At 42.7% G+C, this 24907-nt stretch overlaps 1 protein-coding gene across 1 annotated transcript in view; it reads right to left on the reverse strand.

Annotated features, from left to right (window-relative positions):
* Nucleotides 1–463: 463 nt before the first annotated feature.
* The window catches only part of LOC134284967 (transcription factor SOX-8-like), a 112127-nt gene continuing 87683 nt past the window's right edge, over nt 464–24907 (reverse strand). The window contains exon 3 of the mRNA XM_062844645.1: nt 464–4168. Within this exon, the coding sequence (XP_062700629.1) occupies nt 2701–4168 (1468 nt within the window). The 3' untranslated portion in view covers nt 464–2700. The remainder of the gene's footprint in view (nt 4169–24907) is intronic.

A 24907-nucleotide genomic window follows, 5' to 3' on the forward strand; every position in this document is an offset into this window, starting at 1 on the left:
CTAGAACATTTAGGAAGATATTAGTGCTAGAAAATTCCTGGAGATATCGGCGTGCGTCTGGCTTTAATAGGAAGCAATCAGTGAAGTACTAGATTGAAAGTCGTGAGCTGGATTTTTGTATGGTGAGATGATCAGTTCTCTATTTCTGCAATGAAATGGTGCAAACAACGTGGGTTATATGGTTTCTTGCCTAATTTGATGCTGTTTGAGCAAAAGTTTGGGAAACTGTGTTGTTGTATTATTTATTTCTTGCAACTTCAACAACACAGTTACCCAAACTTTTGCTCAAACAGCATCAAATTAGGCAAGAAACCATATAACCCACGTTGTTTGCACCATTTCATTGCAGAAATAGAGAACTGATCATCTCACCATACAAAAATCCAGCTCACGACTTTCAATCTAGTACTTCACTGATTGCTTCCTATTCTTCAAATCCAATGAAACAAAAAGAAATTTTCCCTTGACGATTAACTCATTTTTATTATGTTTTGACAAAATAATTTATTTCTTAAATCTAATTATCTCTTCCAGCGCGAATGATGATTAAGTTGATTCTACATTACTGTAACATATAAGAGAAACAATATACTATTTACATGCTTTCGATTGAGATAAGGTAGTGAGTCATTTGGGCAGTGGCCGGTATTTTGGTCACGTTTCGCTATAACTCAGTCAATTCCAAACCAATTGACTTGAAATTTTGTACACGGCTAGATACTATACGTATCTCACAGCGTTCCTAAATTTGTGTCACTTGGTTCAAAATTGGCTGAGATATAGCAGAAAAGTGCCCAAAATAGGAGCCCTGCCGAGGTGGTTCCACTTCCCTATGTTGAAATTGAACGTTTAGCTCCACCAAAAGGGAATGAGCAGATGCAGTAGTTTTTTTTTCAGAATAGGTATGTATTTAAAAGTTCATCTTACTTTAAATATTGTGAGAAAAAAAAACTGAAAAAGTACACTACAGAAAATTGTTTGACCGTTGAGTGTGTGATGGAGATTTCGTCCGGGTGCCGGTGTCGCGCGCTTTTGCTTTGGTCGTTCGATTTTTCTTTTTCTCTATTCGGAAATGAGCATTTCGTTGTGTCGCGTCTTTTGTAGCAACACTGAACGGTCACCTGACGTGGGTGATCAGCTGTTTGCTTCTCATATGAAGTGAACAATAGTGCATCAGCTAGCATGTTCGTTCGTGTCATTTGCAGTTAAATATTTGGCGACTTGCTTCCGCGGTTCGATTCGAAATATTAAGCGACCACCTGATGCGGGTGGTCGATTGTTTGCTTTCCGCGTAAAGCAAACAATAGTGCGGCAACCAGCATGAAACGAAGGTCATATTACTTATCAAAGTGAATCCAGACCCAACGATACCTTTCCTACTAACAAACACTCCTTCCTGCAGCCTTTGGTGGAGTCGCAGCGGTAAACGCGGGCCTTCACTTAACAAAGGTTGTTACTAATATTCCTTCCCTCTTCCAACCTGACTGCAAGGACGTGGCCGGCGCCGTTATTGTACCATTAAAGAGAGTCTGAAGCGTGCACAGTGAGAATATTGACCACTCCCAGTCAATTATTCAGTTGATTCATTGTGCAACTGTCATTGGTTCGGGTCAATCACGGAATAGCAACCATAGATGTGTGCAGTCAGTCTAAGCTAAGCTAAGCTAAGCTACAGAAAATTGTTTGACCGTTACAACTTAGCTTAATTTTAAAACTATCAACGTCCTAGCTAGTAGGGTCTGGGACTATTTCGGCAGGGGTACCTATTTTGGATCAGTTGCTGCTATGGCACAGTAATTTTTTATTCAATTGACTTCAATTTTTGTTAGTGGCTAGATACTGTATGATTCTCAAGTGTTCAAATAGGAGTCAATCGGTTCAAAATTTACTTAGTTACAGCAGCAAGTGCCCAAAATAGGTCCTTCTGCCCGAATGGTACCAGACCCTACTTCGAAAACGAAACATTTACATTAATTTTGACTACCGTTTGGAAGTTGATTTGAAGGATCTATATTTGCTTGTCTTTCTCAAGCGAACACGGTTCCAACATCGGAAGCTTTTGATGTGGACTAACTCACAAAAACGCACAAAATCACTTGGCAGGATATCGCTGTTCTGCGTTGGACAAAGTTTATGTCGCGAAGGTTTTATCAAAGTTGAAGGTGCGTGATCGATTCTTGACAGACTGACGAAAGAATGTGCAGATTGAGGATCAAAGGCCTATTTTTCAAATTGAGCATAATTCCAATCCAAGCTTCGAAAGCTCTGATGATGATGGCCTACCTATAGTAGGTAATTGAAAATTTCAGAAGGAATCTACTACAAGAAAAAGTTTACTAGAACAAATTGTCAGAGATTCACAGAAAGACATGCTTGAATTTCTGAAAGGAGACCGGAGATTGCCGAAACAAACATAGTTCATGAGATTTTTAAGATAACTTCCGTAGGTTATTGAAAAAGGTTAACAAACATTCGAGATGGAAGCAGGAGCTTCCCAAAAATAGCTGCCATCGATTAATGGATTCAATCGCCCCGCAAAATTACCTAATACTAAGTAGGCCTGATTTTTCTAACGGCTTAAATACGACTTCACTGGTTCTTATGTTTTCCTTATGTACACTACAGTTCTGTTCTTCAACCAACTTTTCAATCCTTAATTCTAGATAAACATAACTATATCATCCCCCCAAGCCTACTAGATTACGAATTGGCCCCGTAATTCCCGGACGAGCCCCAGCTGCTAAAGTACGACGGCAGATGGGCGGCCATCGTAGCCGCCGGATGTTGGTGATGATGATGGCCACCGTGTCCCGTGGGATGTCCCGAGTGCGGATGGTGATGCGCCTGGGGATGGTGCAGGTGGTGGTGGTGGGCCGGATGTGTCGCCACCGATGTCGCCGCCGCCGCCACCGCCTGCTGTTCCAGGTGATGGTAAAGCGTGGTGTGGTGCTGCGGAGACTGGTGCTGGTGCTGGTGCTGCGCCGACGGAACCGACGGAGACGACGACGATCCGGCCGAATCGTAGTAGACCGACGATGCGGACGGTCCTTGAGCGAGGCTACCGGCGCCGCTAGGGTGGTCGATCGCCATGGACGAGACGGAGGCGGTGGGATTGGCGCCAAGGGCGTCCAGGGGTGTTATTGTTTGAGTGGAGGGGGAGAGTTGGTGTTTTGGGTGGTGGTGGAGGATGGTGTCGGTGAGGGATCTCTTCACAACGGCTTGGCTGTCCAGGTATTGCTCGATGTCGACGTGGTCCTGGTCCAACGGGGATACCATGTAGTTCTGGTTGGGGATCGAGGTGAGGGTGGAGTAATCCGGGGGGAGAGAGGGGATTGGGGAGGAGGAGAGGGTCGCAGGAGCAAGGTGGTAGGAAGAGAGGGAATTCGAATCGTGCAGCTGGTGCATTTGATTCGGGAAGTTCCGATAGAAGTCTTTGCTGGATGCTTGAGATGTGAAGGCCGACGAAGACGAAAGGCTGTTGGCCGAGTAGCTCCACTGTTCGGTGGTGCGATAGTCTGTGGCCGTTCCGGTTATGTAGTCGTTACGGGTGAAGTAACCTACGGGGCTGTCGTTGCTGGACAGCCGGGAATGTGGCGAGAAGGACTTGACGTTGGCCAGCCCGGTGTACGGCGTGGTTGGCGGTGTGAGTGGTTGACCTTCCGTCGAGGAATGGATGGAGGCTGCGCTTGGGCTCTGCGGACTGCAAGGTGAGCCCATCTCACACGGACCCATTCCGTAGTATCGGTTTCCGGTTTCCGTTTTCATCGAGTACCCCGGGTATTGCTCGACGGATGAAGTCGACGAAGAGGGAGTCGGCAAGTCTGCCGTAGGTTGAGCAACTCTCAGAATCGCTTGCTGGTTGATGAAATCATAGTTGGCGTTGGCGAGTACAATCGCAGTAGCCGCCTTCGTTTGGTTTGCCACCGCTTTCGATTTGTTTGCAGCGGCACCGGTGGCGGACTTTTTCGCACGTGGCTTCGGAGCAGGCGGTGGCGAGCTGTTGGAATCTTCGCAGTCTTCGTCGCAGCAGTGCTTGCCGTGTTTGCCGAACTTCTTGGACTTTTTCCGGCGCGGTTGGTACTTGTAGTCGGGATGTTGGCTCTTGTGTGTCATCCGTAGCTTCTCCGCCTGCTCGATGAAGGGCAGTTTGTCTTCGGCGGCAAGGTTTCTGAAATGAGGTAAGAGGGTAACGTTAGATATTTGCACAGCTGTTTGGTTCTCTGTTTTCGGCAAGTAATGATAAGCTTTGAGACAGTTTTAATGAAGATAAGTTCTCACGGGAAATGAGTTATACCCCGTCAGACCATAACTCCAAACGAGTCCGAACGGTTAAAACGTAATAAGGGTTAAACTTACAGCAGGAATCACCCTTCTTGTATGGTTGATTAATCTAAGCGTAGGAATTTAAAAGGAAAACCTCAACGGCTGAACACGTGTGTAAATAAAGGGGGAATTTCGCTGTGCGACGGAATTCAGAAAAAAAGGTTCACCGAATAGGATCTCACCGATGATAAGGAAAAGGGGTAAATGGGCTAAAACGTGTATCAATCCTTGAGGTGTCTTAAATTGTTCAAGAAAAACATGACATTCTCAGCCCCAGTGTCCGGCCATTTGGCCGAATGCCGTTTGGCCGAATCATGATCAAAAGAATTCAGAGGAAGTTTTTGACATTCCAACTTCCAATATGATTATCAGAAGTTTTTCCTTTTTTTAATCATAGGCTATTCTTTCTAGTTTTAATATTCAGGGATTAGTTGGCGTTAAAACTGCCAATATATCATCAAAGTTTTTTCCTTCTTTGAATCATAGGCTGTTCTTTCGAGTTATACTGAGACGGGGAACAGTGGTATGGTCACTTGACTTCATCATTCCTTTTTCGGCCAAACGGCATTCGGCCAAATAGCGTTCGGCCAAACGACCCGGAACCCTCGGCATCACAGAACTTTCCCCGAACTTGAACATATGAGCAGCATGGTCGTTCTATTATTAGGCCGAGAAGTGACACTGATTGTTTTCCCCACGTTTTCAGGAGAGCTTCAGCAAGGTTTTGAAGGATTTCATAGTGATTTCAAGAGGCTTCACTGCGTTTCATCAGGATTTCAGAGCGAGGGGGTTGCGGAAGTTAAAGGGGATCTGACAGGCTTCAGGAGAGCTTAATGTGCGTTTTGGGGGTTTTCCGAATAGCTGCAAGGCGTTTCAGTGTGTTTAGATACATTTCTGAAGGCTTTTGGGGTTTTTTTTAGAGTTCTCGAGGGATTTAGGGAGTTAAGCATGGTAGTTTCAGAAGTGATTCAGAGGGTTTCGGAGGTAACCTTGGAGGCTTCATGGAGTTTTGCAGGCTTTCAGGGGAGTTCTGGTGGTTTAAAGGCGTTTCAGGTCGTTTCACGGGGTTTCAGAGGCGATCTCAGGAGCTTTGGAGACATGGTTTCAGATGAGCAACAAGGGGGAAGGGGAGTTTCAGAGGCGCTTTAGTGCGTTCTAGATGGTATCAGAGGCGTTTCAAGGTAATTTAGGACGTTTTAGGGTGTTCAAGAGGCGTTGAAAGGTGTTTTAGGGCATTTCTTAGTAGTTATCAGGAGTTTCTCAGGCTTTGGGGTTTGAGGCTCACCATTTTTTTGGGGTTTCAAAGCGGCCGTTTCAGAGGCTTTCAGGGGCCATAAAAGAGCTTCACAGGCTTTCAGGTGAGCTTCAGCGGGTTCCAGGGGGCTTCCGAAGTATTTCAAAGCGTTTTAGGTCGCTCGTCGCTTCATGGGATTTCAGAGGGGTTCTGGGGGTTATATGGGGCATAGCAGAGGCTTTTCAAGATGTTTTAAGGGGTTTGTGACGGGTTCTTGTAGGTTTTATGGCGCTTACCAAGCATTGAGATGAACCTCAGGGGGGTGGGGTGTTTCAAGGCGTTCCTGCCATTTCAGTGGGCTTCAAAAGGAATCCTGGGGCCTTTAAAGGCTTTTAGGTGAGCTTCAGCGGATTCTAGGGAGTTTCAGAGATGATTAAAGGCGTTTCTGCCCATTTCTCGGGGGTTATGTGGGGCTTAGCATGGATTTAGGTGAGCCTCAGGAGAGATTTGATGGCATTCTGACTGTTTTAAGGGGGTTCTGAGGGAATTCTGGAGACCTTAGAGAGCTTGGTAGGCTTTCAGGTGAGCTTCTGCGGGTTCGAAGGGGTTTCAGAGGAGTTTCAAGGCGTTCTACAGCGTTTCAAGGGGTTTCAGAAGGGATTCCGGGGGCTTTGAAAAGCTTTAAAGACGTTAAGGTGAGTTGCAGTGGATAACAGGTGATTTGAAAGGCGTTTCAAGGCGTTTTGGAACGTTTTAGGGGGTTTTGAGGGATTCTCGGTGGATTCATAAGCCTTAGTAATGGACTTAGCAGGAGGATTTCAAGGCGTTTCTGATCATTTCAGAAGGTATTAAAGGGGATCCCGGGGTCCTCAGAGAGCTTCGCAGGCTTTCAGGTGAGCTTCAGTGGGTTCCAGTGGCATTGAGATGAACCTCAGAGGGGGGGGTCTCAAGGCGTTCCTGCCGTATCAGTGGGCTTCAAAAAGAATCCTGGGACCTTCAAAGGCTTTCAAGTGAGCTTCAGTGGGTTCTAGGGAGTTTCAGAGATGATTTCTCGGGAGTTATGTGGGGCTTAGCAGGGTTTTAAGTGAGCCTCAGGAGAGGTTTGATGGCATTCTGACTGTTTTAAAGAGGTTTCACAGAGGATTCTGGAGGCTTTAGAGAGCTTGGTAGGCTTTCAGGTGAGCTTCAGTGGGTTCGACGGGGTTTTAGAGGAGTTTCAAGGCGTTTTCAGTGGTCTCAGAGGGGATTCCGGGGGCTTTGTAAAGCTTTAAACACTTTAAGGTGAGTTTCAGCGGGTAACAGGTGATTTGAGAGGCTTTTCAAGGCGTTTTTGGACGTATCAGGGGGTTCTTGAGCCCAAGTAACAATTTCTATGCCTTCTGCTCTTAGACATTATTTATAAAGGTTTTGTCATGGATTTGGTAAGCCCTTTTAGGTTTAATGAAGCAGTTCATGTAGTAAACAGCTTTAACTACAAAAGCAACTTTAAAACAGTTTGTAGGTATCTAGAAATCCTAGGAATAAAACCTATTTGCTTGCTTTTTTGATAAGCAATTATGTCACTGTAAACGAACTGTTAAGTATGTATTAAAACTTCATCTTAAAACTTCTTTTGAAGCCGCTTGCACGTCTCAAATTATCGGTCTTAAAACCTGATGAATTGCATAAAGTTATAATAAAGCTATCTTGAACCCTTTCGGAATTACCAGTGAAAGCATTAGAACTAACTTAAGAAGGTTACTGCAATACGATGTTCTCTTGAACAGTGCCGGATTTAGGCTTCGGGGGGCCCGGGGCAAACCGTATGAAGTGGGCCCCCAAAAACAAGATTTTGAATATGTATACCGTACATTAACTTTTTCTTTTCAATATTGTTTATTATTCGTTTTTTTTTTTTTGCTGATTTGTGTGGTTTAGGAAGAATCTATGTCACCCAACTGTTTTGTTCATTCGAATGATGAATGTTTCATTTATTTTTCATTTTTTTATGATGAAATTTTAAAAGCCTTCAGTTGCAATTCTCCAAAATATCGACCGATGATTCTAACAAATGAAAAAAATGTTACGAACAAGCATTCTAATATTTATGCTAAAATGTCAAGATTCCGCATACAGGTTTACAGTGTAAATGTAATCTTATTCAGATCGTAGATATATTTGAAACTTTCATTCGAATTTAAAAGATTTATGACAGTTTTACAAATTAGCGTTCAGTTCGAACTGCAAAACTCTACGAGTGAACAAAATCAGGATTGTAGGGGGTAACTGTAGCAATAACACTGTAAAAACATTGTTCTGAGATGTTTTTAAAAACTAGGTTTCCAAAACTGCCCCAAATTTCTTGAACTTCTCCAGGAATCGTTATCTACTCTTTCCCTTGATAACATCTGTCCTCAACGAACTAATGCAGATGGGTACTAAGCAGTTATTTGATAGAGATGCTTTTTTTGTTGTAATGTTAAGTCTTAAAACAGTTTTTCAATTGAATTCAACAAGAACTCCATGGGGTTTTATAGAAACTCCCGTAGACTCGCGTACTTCATTTTACCTGATTATTGAATACTGTTATACCTATCTAGATATGCGTTTTCTGCAACCAAGCATTAAAACCGATCCCTCAAATAAGTCATTCTGGGAAATACACTTCAATTCTACAGTTGAATTGCTTGGCAATTAAAATAATGTGTTTTTTTTTAACTTAATCGAAAGCACAACATATTTTGGCACCAAACAAAATACGAAACTAAGGTTTTTGATGTGAAGATATAAAAAATTATGAAACTTTGGATTTTCAAGTGAAAATTCAGATATAAAATAATCTGGATACCGTTAAAGAACTCAATTATAACTACACTAGGACATGTATAAAATACAATCGTCTGTTGTAGGGCATTTTATGTTTTGATGAAGAAAATATATAGTGCTTCAGGATTCTTGGGGGGCCCCTCTGATCGGGGGGGCCCGGGGCACTTGCCCCCTTTGCCCCCCCTTAAATCCGGGCCTGCTCTTGAACAATGAATTTTATACGCTACATAAACGAAAAGATAATCAATTAAGCACAATTTGGGGTCATTATGATTGAAACATACGTGATTAGAAAACCTCGGGTGGGCAAGATTTTCCTGGCTAGGTGATCAAACCAGCTTCCTTCACTAAAGTTCGATTGCAATCGGGGCTTCCGAAGCAACTGATGGGTGGGCATCGCATCGTATGTTCTGGATCTGGCACTACAATTGTGCATGAATAATGACCCTATCGCGACCAGCCGCAGTCGGCGTAAGATCAAATAATACATTATACTCACGCACGAAGCACTCAAACAGCCTTAAAAACACGAAACACCACCAAAAAACTCACGAAAATACCAAAGTTTTTGGTTTGTTTACATTTTTGACGGCTGTCGGCCAAGCGAAGTGTTCTTAAGAGCATTCAGTCCGAGCCCACACTTCCCTAAAACTTAACAGTGTTTGTGTAGCGCACATTAATATGTGCTAAGAATAAGTAGATGTTTGCTAGTTATTGCATCGTATTCATAAAGAACAACTACTCTAGAACATGTTCCTTTCATACTAACTGATCCTAAACCATCTTAAACAAAACCAGCAGGATTTAACTTGACGGCATCCATGTTTTTCATTACGATGATCAATTCCGGCTTGCCAAGTGTGTAAGCCATGTTGATGTTTGGACTGTAAATTGAATTCATGGTTTTGCACGAGGAATTAAAATGATTATTATTTATATGCCAAAAACCTCAAAATGACTTGGCGCACCGCCTTTTTTGGAAACAGTTCATTGCATTTTACGATTAATTTTTCTTGGCATACATTTTTTTGCTACAGCAACAGGGTTTTCCCCGTGAAAATTTGCAAATAAACATTATGGACATGGATGATTGATATAATTTCAGTTCTTGTATTATTAATAGTTTGCAATTTACTGTCAATTTTTGTGATGATTTTATTTTCAGATTCAGTTTGATTCTTTGGTTTTAATCGTTCTTTTAAGATGTTGTACGAACTCCAAAACGGCATGTTGGTCTTCATGCGACCTACACAACAAATCTTATCTATGCTGTACAGTATACTACAAGAATATGTCACAAAACCAAGTAGCATACATAAGGTTTTAAGGGTTGGTTTTAACAACCTCCTGTAGGGTGGGCCCTTTTGGGTTTATATGGGTTTTATTACGGGTTTATTAGAGCTGTTAGGATTTCTAAGCTTTAAAATTAGTTTTAACTGTTTGATTGTGACAACAGCTTGTAAGCAATGAGAAAACTAAAAATGTTACTTGGGGAGGGATTCTCTGTGGATTCATAAGACTTACACAGCTAGTCGCGTTCGGTAAATTTTACCGAAATCTCAACTGCTGAGCGTTCGGTAATGGTTTTTTACCGAAATTCTGTAAAAATTACCAAATTTCGGTAAAATGTTCTCGTTTATTTTCCGAATTTTTCCGGTAAAAAACTTAACGGTTGAGATTTCGGTAAAATATTACCGAAGTCGGTGATTTTTTCCAAGTGTGTAGTAATGGACTTAGTATGAGGATTTCAAGGCGTTTCTGATCATTTCAGAAGGTTTTAGAGGAGATCCCACGGTCCTCAGAGAGCTTCACAGGATTTCAGGTGTGCTTCAGCGGGTTCCGGGGATTTCAGAGAAGATTCAATGCGTTTCTGGCCGCTTTTGAGGGGCTCTGTGGTATTTTATGGGACTTCGCAGGTTTACAGGTAAGACTCATGGGAGTTTTTAAGGCAGGTGAACCTCAGGGGGTTCAATGCATTTTTGGCCGTTCCAAAGATGATCCCAGGGGCTTTAGAGTACTTGACAGGCTCTCAGATGAGCTTCAGCAGGTTTCCGGGGGTTTAAGAGACGTTTCAACGCGTTTTAGGAAGTTTCAGGTTAGTCTCAGGATGGTTCAAAGCATCCTAGCCATTTCAGGACGATTCTGGGAGGATCCCGGAGGCTTAAGAGAGATTCACAGACTATCAGATGAGCTTCAGTGGAATCCAAGAGGTTTCAGAGGCGTTTCAAGGCGATTAACCCTTAAGGACGTTTCTAACGGATTATGAGGGGTTCTCGGGGGTTTTATTGGGTTTTACAGGCATTCAGGTGAGCCTCAGGGTTTTTAATGCATTTTTGACCGTTCTAGGAGGTCCTAGAGAGATTCCCCGAGGCTTAGGAGTGCTTGAAAAGGCATTTGAGGACGTTTAAGAGGGTTTCTGGGGGATTTCGGGAATTCTATGGGGCTAAGCAGGCATCCAGATGAGCCTTTTCAGGAGGGTGTAAAGAAGATCCCGGTGGCTTAGGAGAGCTCCACAGGCTTTTAGGTGAGCTTCAACGGGTTCCAGGCCGTTTCAGAACGGGTTCCAGGCCGATTTAGAACGGAGGTTCTATGATATTTTTCAGGCATTCAGGTGAATGTCACGGTGGTTTAAATGAGTTTTTGCCGCCGGGAGGGGGGGGGGTTATCTTGGTTATTCAAAAGGGATTTCGGGGGCTTCAGAGGGCTGTACAGACGTCCAGGTTAGCTTTAGTGGGTTCTAGGGAGTTTCAGAGGTGTTTCAAGGGTATCAAGGCGTTGTCGGGGGCTTTTTAGGCCTTCAGTTGAGCTTCAGCGGATTCCAGGGGGTTTCAAAGACGATTCTGGCATTTCTGACCGTTTTTGGGGAGAGGTTCTGGTGTATCTTTTGGGGCTTAACAGGCATTCGGGTGTGCCTCAGGGGGCTTCAATGCGTTTCTGGCAGTTTCAGAGCTTTTCAGAGGAGATCCCGTGCTGAAGAGAGCTTCACAGGCTTTCAGGTAAACATCAACGGGTTTCAGGCCGTTTCAGAGGCGTTCTAAGACGTTTTAGAGCGATTCAAGGTGTTTTTGAAGAGTTATCGTGGTTTTTATGGGGCTTAACAGGCATTCAGGTAAGCTTCAGAGAGGGCGGGGGTTCAATACGTTTCTGGACGTTTTAGTGAAACCCCTCGGATCCCAGATAACTGCAGGTTAACTTTAGTGGGTTCCAAGAGGTTTCAGAGGTGTTTCAAGGCTTTTGAGAGCGTTTCAGTGGGGGCTTTTATAGGACTAAGCAGGTATTCAGTAAAGCTTAAGGGGGGGGGGAGTGTTCAAAGGTATTTTTGACCATTTCGGGGGGGGGGGGGGGGTATCAGAGGGAAGACAGGGGCTTAAGACAGCTTATTAATCTTGTAGATGAGCTTCAGCGGGGTGCAGGAGGTCTCAGAAGCGTTTCAAGGCATTTTATTTAGGACGTTTCAAGGGGGGGTTCTTTAGGGCTCAGCATGCATTCGGTTGCCTCAAGTGGTTTCAACGAGTTTTTGACCACTTCAGGGTTTTCGGGGGCTTTAGAGGGCTGCACGGACGTTCAGGTAAGCTTCAGCGGGATCCATAGAGTTTCAGAGGTGTTTCAAGGGTTTTAACTCTTTGAAGCCAGGGGGACATGTATGACCCTGGCGATGAAACCGAGCATAAGAAACGCGTTCGAGGCCAGCGAAGTTGCGGCGGCGAAGGCAAAACAATTCGGCTCCAAAGGCTTAAGGTGTTTCAGAGGATTTCTGACGGGTTGTCGGGGTTTTCATGGGGCTAAGCAGGCTTCAAGGGGATTTCAGAAGCGTTTCAGTGCGCTTAAGGGAGTTTCAGAATTATTTCTAGGGGTTTTCGGATAGTTGTGGGATTTCAGATTCAAGGCGTTTCAGGAGAACTTTCGAAGAGATATACAGGGGTTTTAGTGAGATTTATTCATCTCATCCTCATCGATCGTAGGGCAGTGGAGGACGTTTCTGCTCTTCTGAAGAAGAAGACAACGAAAATCGGCATAACAATAAAATCTGCCAAGATAAAGTACATGATTGCGGGTAGAGGTAGAGGCAAGCCTAGTGGTGTTAGTGTTGATCAAGTGATTGATGGAGATGTGTTTAAAGTTGTTGAACTTTATTATTAAACATGGAACATGGAACACTTGTGATAATGAGGTTTCCGTGAAGTGAAAAGGCGTATTGCAGCTGCAAATACCGATAACTAAACTTGCTTAGGCTTTACGTACAAGTTCGGGAAAACTTTACGAATATTGCCCAGTCTTGACCAAAATAACGCTCTAGATTGGAATAAAATTCCACTGTAGACATCAAGAAATTTTATGGAACAAAAGTGAACGTTTTACCCCTTCCACCTCATTTCTTATCAAAACCTTCTTCATGCTGATAAAAAAGCTTATCTTCTCAATGCAAGGGGTTAGTTTCTCCCTGATGTTTATATCTATATATATAAAAATGAGTTTGAAGTCCCTTTGAGGCAACAAAACTCAAGAACGGATGAACCGATCAGCTTGACTCTTGCACGGTTCGGTTCGTATTCGTGTTGGCTGTGTTTATATGTTCAAAAAGTTACGAAAAACAACTAGAAAAGTAAGAAAATTGATAAAGTACTGATTTTCCATGAGCTGGGAAGGAAAGCAACACCATCGAAATAAAACCAATCTAGAGTGCTTTGATGTTATGAGCTCAACAGTTGTCAAACCACCACAGCTTGGCAAGACAACGTTTGCCGGGACAGCTAGTTTACCTATAATTCTATTGACATTCAATTGGCGCTGCTGATAATGAAAGAATGGTAGCGCGGCGCGGTGACAGGAAATAATGCCCCGTTGACCCTCGTCGACCCCTCGGTTCACGGAATCAAAATTTTACGACTCATTTAACGCATTGGGCAGATAACACAGACCGTCGAATGGCAAAAATGAAAAAAAAAATAACGCGAGTGAATTTGTAAACATAATCATCGAACGATTGCAGTACAGCTGTGTTATCATCCCACAATAATTGACGGGCGATTCCGGCTAATTGTTACTGCTTGATGGGAGGCACCATCAGCCGTCGTGAGTGGCATAACCTTCCGGGCGCGGATCATCGAAGATGCATACGTATTGCTACTTGTTATCATTTCGGGCTGATCGACAAATCTTATTATTTCCACATAGAGCAGACATGACATGCTGCACAAAAGTTTTTCCAACTATGTTGAGTAACTAGACACTTTGTCTGTGATCCGAATACTAAATTTTGATCCATCCAGCGTTGGGCGTATTGCGGATTTTTAGAAAAAATTTCACCCTGCGGTAGCCGCCGAGTTCTACCGCAGCCATGAAAATCATCGTATCATTGAAAAGTTTGACCAAATCAAAGCATGCTTGCAAAGTGAAATATTCTGAAAAGCAACAACAAATAATGTTCATCGGCGTCGTATCCAAGGCTCCAGCCGAGGTATCCTTAGACTGATTGATGATACCTGGGTGAAAACCATCAGTCTGACAGCTGCGGTGGCTTTTAAATCTTCCGTAAAATTGAACATTTCCTCTTAATTAGCAATATCAGCCTAATTAAAGCTCATTTCTTTTAACTGAACCGTACGCTTGTTTTAAATCAATGAACAGATAATGAGTCTGCAAGTTGTTTATATTCCCGAAATGTATTTAGGATCATCCGCAGGTTAAATATTTGATCCGTCGTTGTTCGACCCTCACGAAAACCAGCCTGGTATTCGTCGGCGAAGAACTCTCCAAGAGGTCTCAGTCTGTTGATCAGGACACGCAACAGTATCTTATATACCGATTTATAGTACAGTCATAGCACAATCATGAGTCACCCGCAGTTGTGGGTCATTTCCATTTCATTAACATGGTGAACCGCCGGACTAATAAAATTGTGACAGAGTGACGCATAATTTTGCTATGACTGTACCTCTGCGCAGACCATTATCGTTGGTAACGGAATGAAGGCTTTCCGTTCCAATGACAGATCGAAAGAAACTTTCTCTGCTGATCTGCGCATTTGCATCTCCGATGGCTATTTTGACGTCTTGTTGTGGGCACTGTCCGTAGGCCTTATCAAGGCTCTCATAGAATCATAGGCTCATCATCCTTCATGTCATCGGGTTTGAAACCTGCTGATGTAAATTCCGATTAAATATGTAATCTGCTTGTTCAGACATAGCGTGCGGTGAGGTTTTTGAAGTGGTTTCGGATAGGCCATGCGAAAATAACTCGAAGAAAACCACGAATAACTTTAAATAAACGAGAGATATATTTGGAAAAAGTGTTTCGCACTTTTACATTTGATATTGTTTGTTTTTTGGCCTTAGGACCCACGTTTTACTTCCCTTTCGAAGGAAGAACTCACATTTTGAGAGTTTATCGGGAGTGGGATTCCATCTCAGGATCCCAGGTCCTCGGCTTGATAGTCACATGCTTTAACCATCACACCAGGACCGCTCCACTGATATTGTTGTTGGCTCATTGATTTAGCTCAAAGGAGTAGAGAATGATGAGAGCAAAACAAGAGTATTCTCATTGGATCAGAACAAAGTAAGGGCGAGTACGGTAGTACGGTATCAGGTATCAGAAGGTCGGCTCCAGAGGCACGTTATCCTCCATTTGGGACATTTGTGCCATCGCCATATATATAAGCCTATTTCATCATTTACCTGAGGGAATGGGACAAGGGATGGAATGGGATTAGGAAAGAGAAAGGTGACGAAATAGGAAGGGGTGCCCTAGAAGAGAGAATGAACGCATAAGCGCAACGAGAGCTCATAGCCCATACCACAACGAGTTTAATCAGTGCCCTGAAAAGGACATTGTAAAACGCATATGCGTAAAGAGAGCCTATAGCTCATTGGAGGTAGCTTGTGACGTCATGCCACTTTCAATATGACATTGAAAGGCACGTCATCGAAAACATCCTCAATATTCAAGAAATCACCCAAGCAAAAACGACGTTTGAGCGAGTGTTTCTGGAAAACGTATACAACTTTGTGTAAGAGAGTCACTGTGGACATCCCAAATTGGGAAGCATGTGAGTTCACATGAAAAGGCATGTCAGCCAGACGAACATCACAGATGTGATTATCGACAATGCGTTTCAAGCATTTCAGAAAGAACGAAATAACCAGATGAATCTGGAATTTCACGCCATGAAAATACCCAATAGCAAACTACAAGAGTTCAAAACATGTTTGAAATACTCAAATCCCTTTGGAGAAAAATAGGACAAACCCCCATTTGCACCTGGAGATTTGAAGTAAGCAGAGCTTTTTAGGGCCCACTAAGTCGATTATATAGCTATAATTCTCGGGTGGAAGTTAGAGATTCGTAACTATACAAAAGAATGGTTTATCCGAAGATATTTTGAACTTGAACAGATCAGAGTTCCATTCAGGAATATCTCTTACGGTCCGCACAGACCGCAGAGGACAAGCTTCTTTCAAAGCAATAGTTATGGTATACCACAATGGAGGGCGTTGTATGTACAAAACCACAATGAAACTCTCTTGAAGTAGCTATGGAAGCGAGTTATCCATAAAATGTGGTCGCAACCAATTAGTACAGGTTCCCTAGTTTGTTGAGCAGGATCGCTTGAAAACGCAAATTTTGCGAAGGAACACTCAAAAGTGCAAAGAAGGTCAAATGGAGACTCCTCATCTGACACATGCCAATCAGTCAACTCATGAGTTGGGCTAGGTGCAATTCTATGTTAAGTTATCCATGAACTGTACTACCTAAATAATCCATCCAACTGAAGCATCTCAAATTAATGTTTGAGCTACTTCAGATGATGTAATCATCGTAGCAATACTGCCAATTACCAGCGAAAAGATGCTGAATACAAGAGCTTGCTTGAAGGCATCCATAAGGGAATGTTGAAACATACTGTTAACGTTATTCTAAGATATAGCATGCTCGAGGCATGACACTTCATTTATAATGAAACATGCAAACTGGGTTCACAAGGTAACCTATACAGTAGTTACCCTACGAAAATGAACTTTTCGAAGTAGAGCCACTTAGGCTACGTACGCTTCTTACGCTGAAAATTGATCTGAGGTTTCCTAGCCGTAGCAACTACCCAAACTAGACAGGATTACACTCTTCATAATCACAGCACAAAAAGGAAACATCAACTACAAACCAAATCGGTGTCAAGTGAAAAACGCCAATTGCGAAAACGCATTAAGCGAAACCATAAAGGTAGTAATGTAAGCTAATTTACAGCATTTGAATAATCCCGCCCTTATTTAGCCTCAAATTTGAAACTTAAGAAGGGCAACTGATTATCTCGGAGAAACGCAAGGTCCACTGCACTGTTGCTCCGGTTAGTGCAGTAAGGGCGTAATACTGTGGAGGACGCCCTAATTCTCCACAGGCTCCGTTTGTGGTTAGGTTTTTATTAGACCCCCCTAACCATTCATTCCTTGGCACGGTAAGCATTAAGCCGCATAACACCATGAATTAGGGGTCACCTATTTAGTGGACTCTTACCACTGGATCAGGCGGTCCGTAGTGTTATTCTTAGCCAATTGAGACAACCGCTACCGACACTACACAGCTATCTAGGCTGATCGGGAAAAGAAGTTAACATTAATGGTTAACTTTCAAACGAGCCCGAACAGCCTTCTAGCCATCTAGCAAAACAAGAGTATTGTCAAGAGTATTGTCATAGAGTCATTGGATCAGAACAAAGTAAGGGCGAGTACGGTAGTACGGTGCTTAGCCACGGTAGTCTTCTCTACGATCCAATCCTTAGTTACGTCAGAGCCCTCTGAAAGCGGCAACCGGCAGGCCTTGTTACTGGTAGGTAGGGAAGCACACGTGCTACCAGGACAAAAGACCTCGGCAAGCTTGGCAGAGCAACGGCTTTTCGTGCGAGGCCGGGTTCTACAACAACCTCTTTTCCTGGCTAGCGCGGTCTGGAGCACCTCTCTGGTCTCAAGGTCGGCTGGAGTGGTATCTAGTTGGCTAATCAGAACTCGGATATGTGGGTGTAATGGAAAAAAGCTGGTGATTTATAATTTTACAGTTTTATTGTTCTAGCATTTACAATACTGTGTGGGTGAGTGTGTGTGTGTGTGTGTTCTGTAGTTCTTAATAAATACCTATAGGGCCGGTCGCGAACTGCTGGCGAACTGGCGGGAGCGCTTGGTGGGAACTCGCCTCGGACTGGGGGGGGGGGGGTTGGATCAGCGACAATGACAGTTAGCAAACGTAGGGGAGACCACGTAGGTATCGGCAGCATCAGTACTCCGTGGGGTCTGAATCCATTCGTCACCGTCGGTTTGAGGACCGGCGAGGTTAGGTTTCCGAAGACCTCGCGTTTTCGACCTTCATGATGGCGGGGCTCTCAGCAAACTATGGGGTACTTCGACCAGGCCAAACGGTCCACTTTGGCACGTCCGTGGACTCCGGGTCACCGGCTCTATCTGTAATGCCGGACAAGAAGCGGGTTTTGGGTAAAAATTAATGGGTCCTAATATCGGAAAAATGCCGCCTTAGATTTCTACACCACCTCAATTTCTTCACTAATTTATTCCATACCTGATTCTCCACATTTAACTTTAAAACGTATTCACAAACTTTTTCCAAATTAACTCTCAACTTTTACTTTTTCAACAACCTTTAAACGACTTTATCGAAAGAGGGCCTCTCGAGAAATAGGCAGGCTGACTCATTCCTTTAACGCTGACTCATCCCTCTATCTTTCAATAGCCATCTTCTCCTTTTCGCTTTTTCCCTTTTTATTCTCCTTTTCCACTGAACTGTACTGCCTATGATCGCATAATTGTCTCATATGAATAGGAAACCCAGCAAAGATGGGACTGATATGCGATCATGGGTAATGTAGTTATTGGTGATTTTATTGTAGTGTGGTGAATATGTATGAATACGTATAGGGGTATATTTATGGCATTAGGCTAATTTAATTTTTTGAATAAATATCACGGAGACATGCAATACATATTTCATATATTTTCACGAATAGAATAAACAAATTGACACATATACACAGACTTACTGTTACAAACAGTAACAGCCTTTTGTCATGATGTCCGCTTCTTGATTCGCCGACTGTACGAACTGGATCTGGAAATCATGCTTACTATGGACTCCGCAGAACTCTACGATCGAATAAAGTTCGCCGTAACACGAAGTTAACTATCTACAAAACGCTGATTAGACCGGTCGTCCTCTATGGGCACGAAACATGGACCCTACGTGCAGAGGACCAACGCGCCCTTGGAGTTTTCGAACGGAAGGTGTTGCGTATCATCTACGGCGGAGTGCAGATGGAAGACGGGACTTGGAGAAGGCGAATGAACGACGAGCTGCATCTGCTGCTGACAGAACCAACCATCGTCCATACCGCGAAAATCGGGAGGCTACGGTGGGCGGGTCACGTCATCAGGATGTCGGATAGCAACCCGACTAAAATGGTTCTCGAGAGTCATCCGACCGGTACAAGAAGACGTGGAGCGCAGCGAGCTAGGTGGGTCGACCAAGTGGAGGACGATCTGCGGACCCTACGCAGAGTGCGGAACTGGAGACAAATAGCCATGGACCGAGTGGAATGGAGACGGCTACTATGTACAGCAGAGGCCACCCCCGGCCTGATCGGTAAGGTAAGTATGGTGTTGTAAACCTTAGGCAGGGGTTTCTAATCTAGGGCCACGGACCATGCAAACTTCTCAAGAACCAGAAGTGCGATGAGTGGTATTGTTTTTTTTTTTCAGATTATGCAGTCAGTGGTTTCCAAACTGTGTTAACGTGCTATTTGGCTTATAGTTAACTAGTATGGGTCTGTTCATGATACAGGTTGACCAAATTTTGCCCATTCATATGCCCCTCATCCTCCTGAAACTTTCATGCGGCCTCATGAAACCTCGCTCAAACTCCCAGAGAACCCTCTAATACGACGATAAGATCCCCTGAAACTTCCTGATATTCTCCCTTGAATCTCTTGGGAACCCCTGCAACGCTCATGAGGCCTCCTAGAACTCCTCCTGAACCTCTCACACACCCTCTAGAATCCCCTGGGAACCCCAGAAACTCCCAAGAAACACTTGAAAGGCCCCTGAGACCCCCTGGAACCCCTGTTGAAACCGCATGAGAACCCCTGAAACGCCTTAGACCACCTAAAATGCCCCTGAGACCCCCTGGAACCCCAGTGTTATTTTAACACTGTGACCCTCTGAAACACTCATTATACCCCCTGGAATTTCGCTTGTAATCCCCTGCGAGCTCCTAAAATGACACTGAGACACTCTGAAACGTCTGTGCGGCCTCTTGGAACCCCCCGAGAATCTCTCAAACCACCTGAGACCTCCCAAAAGTCCCGAAAAATAATTACATTTCGTTCTCACACTTTCGGCTCTTGAAGATACTCCTCCTTGAGATGACCATTCCGAAAACCTTGTGCATTTCTTCCTAGCACTTTTGGTTCTTGCGAAATTCTTGTGTCCCAAGAACCCAAGTTGGAAACCAATGAGTTTTGCAACCCAACTACAAGAGTTTCCAAATTTCAATGAAGGAAGCAGTGTTGGTTTAACCCTTAAAGGATGTGGACAACTTTTTTGCATAGTAATACTTATAGCTTTTGACCCAGTAGGTGGATTTTCTTAACCAAAATGTTTTTATCAAGGGGATTAGTTGTGCTATTATATGCATATATGGAGATTATGTTATGCCAGAACATTTTGGAAATATAGCTGCTAATGTAGTGTACCCACTTGTTATTCGCTAGATTTCGGGTAATATTTCTATGCAAATGTGATATATGTTAGTGAAAATTTCCCAAAACTCCTTGTTTGGGTTGTAGCTGTTAGATAGAAATGAGTTATGTCCTTATACAGATGTTACATAGATCTCCAGGTTATCCAAAACGTCCAAAAGTTTTGAACTCTGTCTACTGAATACAAATAGTTATGTTTACTTTTTAAATCACTTGAACTTGAAGAATTACATTCAAATAAACATTTAAATACATGAAATGATGGTAGTCATGACCTGGTGATGTTCTAGGCAACTTAGAAAAGCTCTGAAGTTGTGATTGTAAGGCCTTTACCTGTAATAGTATATCAAACTAATGTATGCATGTCAGAACTGATTTCATTAGATCCATACATGTAAATCAGAGTATAAAAGACTAACTGCACATCAATGGCGATACCTTAGGCCATCCAAATCATTCCTGAGGCAAGGCCTTTATATCTACACCGGTAATAACGCATCGGGTCACCTTTCAGTATTATGTGGTTAAGGCCTTCAGATCTATACGGGTCTCCAGTTAGTCTAGCGGTTAAGGCTATGGATCGCCAATCCAGAGACGGCGGGTTCGATTCCCGTTCCGGTCGGGAAAATTTTCTCGACTCCCTGGGCATAGTGTATCATTGTACTTGCCTCACAATATACAAATTCATGCAATGGCAGGCAAAGAAAGCCCTTCAATTAATAACTGTGGAAGTGCTCAAAGAACACTAAGTTGAAGCGAGGCAGGCCAAGTCCCAGTGAGGACGTCGAGCCATAAAGAAGAAGAAGAATCTATACTCGTAACTAAGCATCCTGCACGTTCAAAACTTGGTGTAGCGTGTTTTAGGACTTAAGGACTTAAAGCTGTTCTAGATCATCCAAACCATTTTGAAGCTGAAATATACGGTTTTCATTTGTAATGACATATCAATAAAAGTGCACTAATAGCAGTTTTTATTTCATTTGATTCAAACATATAATACAAGTCGGAGGAGACAAATTTCCAGTACATCAGCAATATTTTTTTATATTTATGTTTTTGCCTTTCTCGTACACCAAGGTGTACCGAAAGGCTATATGTTCACTCCAAAAATGAAATCTTGATAGAACCCCCGGAGGACCAAGTCTTATATACCAATCGACTCAGCTCGACGAGTTGAGATGATGTCTGTGTGTGTGTATGTGTGTGTGTGTGTGTGTGTGCGTGTGTATGTGTGTATGTGTATAAATATGTCACCTCACTTTTGGATAGTAAATATCATTCGATTTCAACGCTTTATGTTTCAATCGACGCGGAATATTGTCCCATTGTTTCCTATTGAAAATGGTTTGAATCGGTCCAGCCGTTCCGTAGTTATGGCCATTTAGGTGTTCCGGACCGGTATCCCAGGAAAGGGCATGATATGAAATTGCAACAAACCCATGCATGCGACCCATCAAACCACGGCATTTTCGATTATCTGATGAACGGTAAGCAGGAAAATAGTCGCAGACTATATCTGAACCGGTAGTGATCCGGAACCGGCTCCGGGTGCCCCGCCGGAAGTGGTCAAATATAAAAGTGAAACAAACCCATGTATGCGACACATATAATCACCGCTTTTTCTGCAACCTGATGAGTGATAAACAGGAAAATAATCTCTGACCATATCTGATCTGGTAGTGTTCCGGAACCGGTTCCGGGTATCCCGCCGGAAGTGGCCAAATATAAAAGTGTACCAAACACATGCATGCGACACATCAAATCGCAGCTTTTTCTATAACCTGATGAACGGTAAATAGGAAAATAGTCGTGCACTATATCTGAACCGGTAGTGTTACGGAACTGGTTTCGGATCATATCTGAACCGTTTGCATCCCGAAACCAGTTCCTGATGTCCCACCGGAAGTGGCCTAATTCATACACGCGACACATCAAATCGTAGCCTTTTCGATAACTTGTACGATCAGCAAAAAAATAAGCAAAGCCCACATTAGAAACTACTGATCGTGTTCCGGAATCGGTTCGAGGTGTTTCGCTGAAAGTGGCCGAATGCAAAAAAAAACAAAAATTCGCGACACATCAAATGGCATTTAAAGTATCCTGATGAACGGTTACAAAGAAAAAATATCTCAGATCATGCTTGGGAGAACTAGTAGTGTTCCGGAATCGGTTCCCGGTGTCCCTACGGATGTGGTCAAATGTAAAAGGGAATCAAACTCCATGCATGCGCTTCATCAAATCGCGGTTTTTTCGATAAGCTGATGAACGGTTATTAAGAAAATTAGCTGAGATTACGTAAGAGACCACCGCTAGTGTTCCACAACCAGGTTTCAGGTGTCCCGCCGGAATGGGTCAAATGTAAAAATGAACCATGTAAATTTTCCGGAACCGGTTAAGAGTGTCCCACTGGAAATGAACATATATAAAAGTGAATCAAACCCATGCTTGCGGTACATCAAATCGCTTTTTTGTCAGTAACCTGATGCATGGATAATAAGAAAATAGGCACAGTCCATAGAAGTTACCACCGGTAGTGTTTTTAATTCCGGGTAACCTGATTAACAGTTTTCATAAACTCAGACCACATTTAAATATACCGGTAATGTTCCGGAATCATTTCCGGGGGTTTCGTAAGCAATACAAAATAGACTGAGACTACATAAGAGTCTACCGGTGGTGTTGCAGAAGCAGCGTTGGGTGCTTCAGCGGAATTACGAAAGTGAACTAAATCAATGCAAGCGATGAATATGTGTAAGAGAACCAAAAACCTAAAAAAAACTAAAGCGATCTCGTTAAATCACACAATTTTTGATTCCTGAGACGTAAATTTACAGTAGGATGGGTCAACGTTGTATGAAAAAAATATAATTCAAGCGCATCAGCCCCGAACATTCTTCTAAATCTTTATTTGCGTCTAAAATTACTGCACAAAATGTTGATGCGACTGGAGGACGAGCACTGTAAAGTTGTTTATATTTGAATGTGATATAGCATTGGCAATTCAAATTACTACATTACAAATTTTACATGGATCTTGTAACCAATGATAATAAAATATAGCATAAAGTGTGCAGATTAAACTTTGCCAAAGTGATCTGTGAAAAAGTTAAAACCTGGCTAGTAATTGTCATCTTGGTATGAATCAGCCTCCAGTGAAGGTGGTCAAGCAGTGAACATAACTTCGGAATAAGTGCCCGAATTTCTAAATAAAGTGTTCTCCTTGAATTTCTAAATAAAGTATTTTCATGATTCAGAAATTCGTAGATGGTACAGTCCCAGATCTCCGTTATGAGCAATTCCTCCTTCTCGTCCGTTACCAAAGCACAGAGATTTGGGGGTAATCACTGATTCTAAGGCAAGATTGATTGTGTCGACGGAAAGATTATGAGTACATATTCGACGAGAAAGGCACTATCACCACTAGGTGGATAAATCTGGTTTTTTTTATATGTATGATTAAGGCCTCCAGATCTACACTCGTAACGAAGCATCGGCTACACGTCAAACTCAATATAACGCGTTTTGGAAGTGATACTTGAATGTACATCTTAGAAGCTTCCCGGATCATCCAAACTATTCTGAAAATGTGACATATGGTGGACATAGTTTTTTTTCTGTAAATGTTGCAACTTAGGATTAGAAACAATAAAAAAAATCTTGTAGATCATGTCTAAACTATCTTAGACTGTATTGTAGCAAAGTGTCTGCCTATACCACTGGAGTAATCAGAAAGGCGGGATGTTAGTGATCAGTCATTCTCCTATATGATGGGCCAAAAAGGGTTGCGCGAACCCGCAAGCAGAGATACTTGCGTGTAACCCGCGTCAGGGGATAAGCATCTCCTCCCTGTAAAAAGTTCTCACGAACAACTACAAAATAAAGTTCAACGTTTGCATATAAAAAAAAAACAAACCTTGTTTTGTCTAGAAGAATGTTCCAAATTGAAAACAAAATCATTATGTGTGGACAATTCGCTGCTGGTTTATATTAGCTTCAGAATGGCTTGGATGATCTAGAACAACTTTAAGTTATATGATATATTGTTGAACTCATCATCTATGTCTACTAAAACACACTACACCAAGTTTTGAACGTGCAGGATGCTTCGTTACGAGTATAGATCCGAAGGTCTTAACCACATAATACTGAAAGGTGACCTCAGATATTCCTGATGATCTGGAAACTTCTCTCAATGTGCAAAAATTTATGTTTGTTCACTTCTGTTGGTACACCATTTCAAATTTAAAACATATTTCTCAACATCAGAATAGTTCGGATGATCCAGGATGCCTCTATGATGTGCATACAAGTGTCATATGATTCAACTGATCTTCTATGACTACCAAAACACACTATACTAAGTTTGAAATGCAACCGATGCGTTATTACCGGTGTAGATATAAAGGCCTTAACTCCAGTATGATTTGGATGGCCTAAGGTATCATCATTGATGTGCAGTTAGTCCTTCATAATCTGATTTACATGTATGGATCTAATGAAATCAATTCTGACATGCATACATTGTTTGATATACTATTACAGGCAAAGGCCTTACAATAATAACTTCAAAGCTTTTTTAAGTTGCCTAGAACATCACCAGGTCATGACTACCATCATTTCATGTATTCAAATGTTTATTTGAATGTAATTCTTCTAGTTCAAGTGATTGAAAAAGTGAACATAACTATTTGTATTCAGTAGACAGAGATCAAAACTTCTGGACGTTTTGGATAACCTGGAGATCTATGTTACAGCTGTAATAGGACATAACTCATTTCTATCTAATAGCT

Source organism: Aedes albopictus, chromosome 1, assembly GCF_035046485.1.
Source record: "Aedes albopictus strain Foshan chromosome 1, AalbF5, whole genome shotgun sequence".
Taxonomy (NCBI): Eukaryota; Metazoa; Arthropoda; class Insecta; order Diptera; family Culicidae; genus Aedes; species Aedes albopictus.